General features: G+C 37.0%; 1 protein-coding gene across 1 annotated transcript in view; it reads left to right on the top strand.

Moving 5' to 3' along the window:
• The first annotated feature begins 3,465 nt into the window (after positions 1-3,465).
• Positions 3,466-7,976, top strand: part of LOC124268187 — a 34,918-nt gene continuing 30,407 nt past the window's right edge. Inside the window, exons 1-4 of the mRNA XM_046703210.1 lie at positions 3,466-3,735; positions 6,474-6,544; positions 7,015-7,218; positions 7,745-7,971. Coding sequence (XP_046559166.1) covers positions 3,574-3,735; positions 6,474-6,544; positions 7,015-7,218; positions 7,745-7,971 — 664 coding nt within the window. The 5' untranslated portion in view covers positions 3,466-3,573. The remainder of the gene's footprint in view (positions 3,736-6,473; positions 6,545-7,014; positions 7,219-7,744; positions 7,972-7,976) is intronic.

Raw genomic sequence — 7,976 nt, 5'->3', positions numbered from 1 at the left:
CCTCTGTGTATTTGAAGGGAATATGAACAGTGAGCGGTACACAGATATTCTCGAGGGACATTTACTTCCATCTGCTCACGTGTTCTATGGAAATTTTTGGATTTTCCAGCACGACAACGACCCAAAACATCGTTCAAAGCATTCACAGGCCTGGTTTCGGACCCAAAATATGACATTATTAGATTGGCCAAGCTATAGCCCTGGCCTAAATCCAATAGAAAATGTTTGGGGACTTATGAAGGAAAGTGTCAATAAGAAAAATCTGACAAATATTGCTGAAATGAAAGAAGAGGTGGTCCGATATTGGGACAGCATGGACCACGACTTTCTAACTTCTTTTATCAGTAGTATGCCCCGCCGCATTGAAGCCTGCATTGCTGCCCATGGTGACTTGACAAAATACTAACTGTTCACCTGTCTTTGAATCTGGCGTTATGTTCTGCTAATATTCACATTTAATACGTGAGTAATGAGTGAAAAACAAATAAATTACAATCTTAAAATTCTCAATAATTTCTGGTTGTACTATAGGAAAGACTACACTTTCAAAATATAAAATTTGATGTGCACCAAACTAGGACTGCGGTCTGTTGGTCGAAGTGGGGTCGAATCTGAGAAACAACATGACAAAGTGTTTATTTCACCGTGCATTAGTGTAGGTGACCTGACATTGTTGATATTTTCATGACTTTAGAGACGCTCTGTGTTCTGTGTACACATATTAAAACAACACGTAGACATTCTGTTAAGAAAGGTAGGTTACAATGCACGGATATTAGCGATAGTTTACATTTGACGATGATGTAAAACTTGGATAGAAACATTGGCTCTCACAATATATATTTGAAACAATCACAAAGACCTGTCTTTTTGTAAGAGCATATCGTTTGATAGTCAACAAGCCGTGCCATACCTTCCAGTTGCAACATTAACCGAGATTTTGTGTAATATGTGATGGTGATTGTGTATAAATAGCTAATATGCAATAATTCCAAGAATAGCTCACACGTTATATTAAAAACATAATTTAAAAAATAAATAGTACATTCTACTTTGGCCAAGCCAGTGTAATTAATACTTCGACATCGCCCACGTGTAAACATAAGCAGTCTGAAAATGAAGTATTGTGTTTAAACGAGTCTAGGTCAAAAGCCCCTCGGGACAAAAGCCCCTTGACCAAAAAACCCTCAGGACAAAAGACCCTCGAAAAATGACCCAAAGCTCCTCGTAAAATGACCCCAAACCCCTCACTTTATGTATTAATGGGAAAATTCAAGACAAGAAATCATTAATGACATGAAACATTTTATTGCTTCATAATATAATGACCCTAAATTATATATAAATTAATATTACAGTTTTCCCAGAAATTATTGAGACAATCTTTGTTTCCTAATACTGATAATAGAATGTTAAAATAGGTGTTATAGTCCGTTTGGGTTCAAATGTGAACGACAAATGATTAAATAACTCGAAATTGGGATAAGTGTACAAAACATAAATAAGACACATGGTCCTGAAACCTCTGTACCCAACACGTGAAAATAGCACAATATTACATGATGGTTTCTAAAACAATTTTTTTCCGCGATCGATCATAAAACGTCAGATTTCAGACCCTGCTGGGTACAGAGGTTTCAGGACCATGTGTCTTATTTATGTTTTGTGCACTTATCCCAATTTCGAGTTTTTTAATCATTTGTCGTTCTCATTTGAATCCAAACGAACTGTACACCATGTAGTAAAGTACTCAATGTGGGAGGCAGATTGTGAGTAGGGGAAAATTAAAAAGCGTTGAGAATATCAGAAGTGAGATGATTAATAGAGGAAGTCCTCAGGTATGTAATGAAACACTTAGACAAGAATTACAAAGACTTAACTGGGTGAAAAAGCGCGGAATTCCCTCACCATTGATGAAATATGATGACGGTTACAGATTCTACCCGTTAGGTTGCAGTGCTTACCACCTGTGGGCCAGTGCTATCTGGGTGGTTCTAGAGGTGACTATAGACTAACAACTATAGTGGTGGACTGTGTGTTTCTGTATGTTTTAAGACCACATACAGCACTATTCCAGCTATATGACTGTGGTCTGTAGACAACCCTGTTCATTATTGACATGTTGAGCAATTGGGATAAGATGAATGACATGACTCAGCCAAGTCAACGAGCATGACCACAGGATCCCGTTAGTCGTCTGTTATGACTGGGAAACAATTCTAACCCGGATCTTCATGGTTAGCCCGTAGACCAGCAATAGGATGATGGTGACAAATCTATACGTTACGGTGTAGTGGCTTGCCACTTGTAGGCCACTGGTTTGCCGCTGGTGCCACCAGTGGGCCATCGAAGATCAGCTGGACACGCCATAGGTGGCCCACCGGTGGCAGCCACCAGTACAGCTTACGGTGGGCCATGGCTGGCCCACCACCGACGTGCTATCTGGGAAAGATACACAAAAAGAAAGACTTAAAATACTTTATAAATATATAAGAGAAATGGGAAAAGTTCATTATACTTTATAAAATATGAAATACTTTTTCCTACTTATAACACTGTATAAAATAAATAAGAGCCATGAGAAATGTTCATTCCTTTATGAAATACATGAATCGAGGGGCTTTTGACAAGGGTGCTCAAATTTGCGAGGGGCTTTTGTCCAGAGGGGCTTTTGGTCGAGGGGCTTTTGATCCAAGGGGCTTTTGTCCGATACCCCTTTAAGCATATTTTTATTCCCAAAGAACCTGGTTTAATAAACAAGCAAAACGTTGCTTTTATTAATACCTCACCAGTACCTATATCATATAAACAAAATACACAAGAACTGCATGCACACAAACGACAAATTAAATCACATATTTGCATTGTACGTCCTTATGAACCTTGAACTTGCAGTTACATTTCATTAATTGAGCACATATATATTGATCTAGAATAATTTAGCAAGTCGTGTATTGATGCAGGGACTCTGTTATGTTCTTATTGACTTTGTCGATAGCTGGAGGTATTCCATATAACACAGTTTGGAGGCTGTGGCCATTTACATATCATTTCTAACATCAGCGTATAACACATGTAAAAATATCATGAACAATATCTTTATTGTGGTATCCACATGCGCATTCAGGGTTGTTAGAAATGTGTCTGTTTACCTGAAGTATGTCATAGCTATGCACATAAACATGCATCCATTTGCGTCTTTGGTCAATATGAACTTAATACAGATTAATAGAATGCTGTGTCATCATATTGTTGTGATTTACTTTTAAATTAAAACCGCCGTTTCGGGGTTTCCGTGAGACGTTTCCCACACAATTATTGGTATAGAATGCTTTGACAAGCGTCGTTGACGTACCCATTTTCTATAGACAACTAACTACCATGTCACCGGTATGGGAGTTGCTGTCTTGATGTAGAGGGGAAAATTACAGACGACACAATAAAATACTCTAAAATGATATAAGTAAATTCCAAGAAAATATATGCTGGGAAGTTCTTATTCACCTTTTGTTTAGTTGTACTGTTATTATCTGCGGTGTTGCGATGGCGCCAACTTAGAATTGTTTTGATTTGATGAACGCTACGGGAACATGCATCGAAACTATGAATCGTCAAAGAAATATTCGAATATTTGTTCGTAATAAGCAAAAGTACAACCCAGCATCGTTTTCCACAGACCTGCAATATGTTGACATTACTGATTTTGCTGGAACAACAATTGGATATATTAAAGAGGTTGTTATTGTCCTATTTTCGATCACAAATTGACACATGTCAGGTTTACTGTTAGAGGCCCGGAACACACAGAGTCGTGCAAAAAAGTATTCGGACACTAGACGTAATTTCCATAGACTTACATGTTAATTTAGTGTAGCATAAATAATTTTCTTGAATTTAATTTTCGTAAGATCAAAGTTAAATTGTGCACATTTGTGAGGAATCATCTTACCGAATCACATAATTTCTGTTTAATTTTCCGTTGCCTATTTATGGAATGGCAACAATTTAATCAACAATTGTACAGTGCCGTGAACTCCTTCAACATGGCGGCCTATGGGATTGTGCATTGTGGAGTTGTTGTGTAAGTTGATAAATGTGATGTCATTAGTTAAATAGTGGTCGGAAAATTGAGCTGAAATTATGTGCGCAGAGCAGAGATGTTTTCAAATTTGCCTGTCAAATTTTACAAAGATCCATCCTAAACTCACTTCATGGAAATTATTTATGCTACACTGAAATAACATCTAGACTTGTAAGTCTATGGAATTACGTCAAGTGTCAGAATACTTTTTACAAGGGTCTGTAGTTTGAACATTTACTACGATTTTCTAAACAAGTGTCACTTTTGCACCGTGGATGTCCACTTAAAGAAAATAATAAAAATAGAAATCTAGTTAAATGTTTTTGTCACACTGCAGTGTAGAAATTGTTGAGTCTTCTAAGCAAGAGATGCTGATCTATTGAATCTTGGCTATGTTCAGTGTTTCCAATCTTTTTTTTTTGATCTGCACAAATAAATACAGTCTGACTGTTTCAGACTGACTGTATACCACTGTTTCTTTAAAAAAAAAAAGTTAAAATATGATAGATTTTAAAATTAATTAAACAATACAGTCAGTGTTTATTGGATAACTTTTAACCTATTTTATTTTGCTGATTGATCTGAATGTTAATTGCTTTACTCTGAGGATGTGTCTCTCTCACTTGTTGACCAACTACAAGTGCCATGATCAGAAGTCATCACAAACATATACTGATTCATAGCAAAGATTCTTTGAAAAATTCATCTGCTTTTTGTCACTTACCATGCTTCATAATTTTATCAGATATGGACATTATAAATATAATATTACTATTATTAGGCCTACAGTAACTTCAAACCATGTCCAGTCAAACGATCAACCATGCATACTGTATCAAATACAAGTCTGAATGACTTCCCTCACCCTGCGTTTATATACTGGAATAAATATTCTTGGTAACAAATTAATTATATCAGTTTTCTGATTTGATTCACTACAGTAAGGCCTTGCTAGTATGCAACTGCAATCTTTTGAAAATTCAGTTCAGAGCTCTCAATTATTTTGACTGGTGTTTATGTTCATGAGCAGGTGAAATTATAAGCTAAATTGTTGATATTGGTGATGTGATTGGGATGTGACTTTGAAACAAAGCCTTTGTACAAAATGGGTACAGGCTATTTAACAGAATAAATTGGAGATATAAAACATTGAACAAATGATCAAGTGTCATTGTAAAATGTGCACAACCTGCATCTAGTTTTTAGCAAAAAATTACAGGCTGTGCAATATCACCCGGTAAACCAGTATATACCGGTACAGTATCTTGCGATACAATTATCGTGATATGGTTCAGATTCTCCAATATATTGGGTCATCCAAAGTTAGCTCCCATTGAACTATCTGCCTTTGATTTCCATAGCAACAAAATGTGCTCTAAAGTGCCAAATATACGCTTATTTTACATTTTACAAGTGGAAGTGTCTTTAAAAGTGGCTCCAAAAGTGACAAATATTCTTCCAAATGCTATAAGTTTTGGGGGTTTGAATGGTTTTATATGTGACGTTTTGGGGGCATTAAGTGGCCTCAAATGGACCAATATTTTAAGAAAAGCAAGATTTATGGATGTCAACTTCTGAATGAATAGCACGACTTTTCGGAGTGTATGCTTGCTCCTTCATCAGGTCAGGTCATGAAGGAGCAAACATACACTTTGAATGTCGTGCTATTCACAGTAAAGAAGGTGACATCCATAAATCCTGCTTTCTTTATGCATTCCACTTCTAAATTCCCTTCAAAGATTTGACCAATCTTTTTTTTGGTCTTATTAGTAGAACCTCTGGCTCTGAGTGAACATTTTGTTTTATAATGGGACATATGTTATCAATTTATCATCAAGGCCAAAGTCTGATACATTTTGTAGGACTGTGTAATGACATTGTAGTCAAGGATCTTAGATATTGGAGATCTCATGAGATTTTAAGCTCAAGTAGTTCATCTAAATCATGTTTTTGTTTCATTTTGCAATAGTTCATGTAAACACATGTTTATATTGGAGTTTTAATCTGAATGAGTCACTGACATACAGTAACAATAATTACATACTGCATTGAAGTGCATTCTGTTGAAGCAAACATTATGTTTGCAAAACTTTGTTGCAATACAGTACTTCAATTAAACATTCTACATTAAGGCTCTATATCATTTTATTCAGCTGTAAGTCATGGCCATTGACAATGGGAATGGGGATGTTGCTCACTGAGAGCTATTATGAATTTATGATGTGGGCACTTGGACAGAAACCTTCCAGTCAATATATCACAATATGTATTGCAATATCTCTGAAATTATTCCAATGTATCGCAATATGAGAATCAGGGCAATATCCAGCCCTAATAAATATGATCGAATGCATTTTCAAGTGATGACATTTTCATTTCCGATGTATTGCAGGAATGTAAGCGAAACAATGCAGCAAAGATAGATGACCTGTACTACGACAATGAACCCCTTGCAGATGATCGGTATGTTGCAGACATTTTGGTTTATGCATTTATCACATAATATTTTTTCTTGAGAATCAGAAACAGAGAGTGTTATCTACTCTGATCAAGTGAATACTAATGAATTGCGTGACCGTGTCACAACTGGTTGGGTTTATTATTGTGAAGGGGTGCACCTTTGTCAGCTGATTGGTGTAAACGAGTGGACTGATTGATGTGCCCATGTTGAAAATTTGGAAAGCGACTACTGGGACAGAAATATTGCAGTTGAACATGAAATAGAAAAAGTGATAATTGAACTGTTTCATAGGCATTTTTGTAGTTGGTGAGTCATAATAAATCAAACGACTATATGAATAACAACTTCTTGTTTATGTTAATGGTGTAAGACTCTTACACAGAAACATCTATTATTGATCATTGTATTTTGAAATCAATAAATTGTGTGTTACTTTGAACATTAATTGATGTTTTCAATTTGTTTCTTTCAGCTCTGTAGCTCACTATAACCTTACTGATGGAACTATCCTGGAAACGACCTCTAACTCCTTCTGGGTGGCGTGTATTAATATCAAGATGGTGGAGGTCGAACGGCAGAGAGCAGCCCATCCCCACGATAAAGGAGTGCAGAAATGGACACAAAAGTCACATATCCGCAAGAAGACTATTCTCAGTGTGTTGCTGAACTCAAAGAAGTAAGATAGTATTAGAGAGTAACGGAAATATACACTTCTTTTGTGTGTGCATGGAGCAATATTTCTGGTTTACTATGGTGACATTTGAATAATCCAATGGTTGATGTTATGAACGTCGATCAAGGTGCCATGACATGCTATCAAGTTACTGAGGCGAACTACCCAATTCCCACGTTCAATTCCCGGATGGGTACAATGTGTAAAGCCAATTTTTCTAGTGTCCCCTGCCATCATATTGCTGGAATATTGCTAAAAGCGGCCTTTAACCATACTCACTCACTCCATTTTAAGCAAACCTGGAATACTGTTCGAAGCAGCTTTAAACCCAACCCACTCCCAGGAATATTGGTGACTGCTGCCTAAAACAAAAACAGAAGTGTTCAGTTGCATACTCAGTTGATGTCTTTTATAGTATTTAGTAGAATGTACCATTTCATATACCACGGCACTGCTGTGTTAAACTTTATTATCTCCTGTAAGTTGTTATTATCTCCTGAAACTTATTCATTTTCATTCTTCTTTCAAGTGAGTTTCCACGACAACCCCAGCACCTCCCAACTGTCGAGTCACTGGTGGCATACTTGAAGACCCTTGGGAAGAAGGGAGCTGTGATGAACCCACTCTACACCCAGAGAGACCTGCAGCAGATGTACGCTGAGTATCAGCAGCTCGACGTCTACCATGTCGACCCACTCGGCTCCTTCCTCACCCGGCAGGCAGCTAGACTAGGCTACTGTAACACACCCAAACCTGGTATG

Source organism: Haliotis rubra, unplaced genomic scaffold, assembly GCF_003918875.1.
Source record: "Haliotis rubra isolate DU_JTF1 unplaced genomic scaffold, ASM391887v1 Scf137, whole genome shotgun sequence".
Classification (NCBI taxonomy): Eukaryota; Metazoa; Mollusca; class Gastropoda; order Lepetellida; family Haliotidae; genus Haliotis; species Haliotis rubra.
This window is presented reverse-complemented; position numbering and strand designations above follow the sequence as displayed.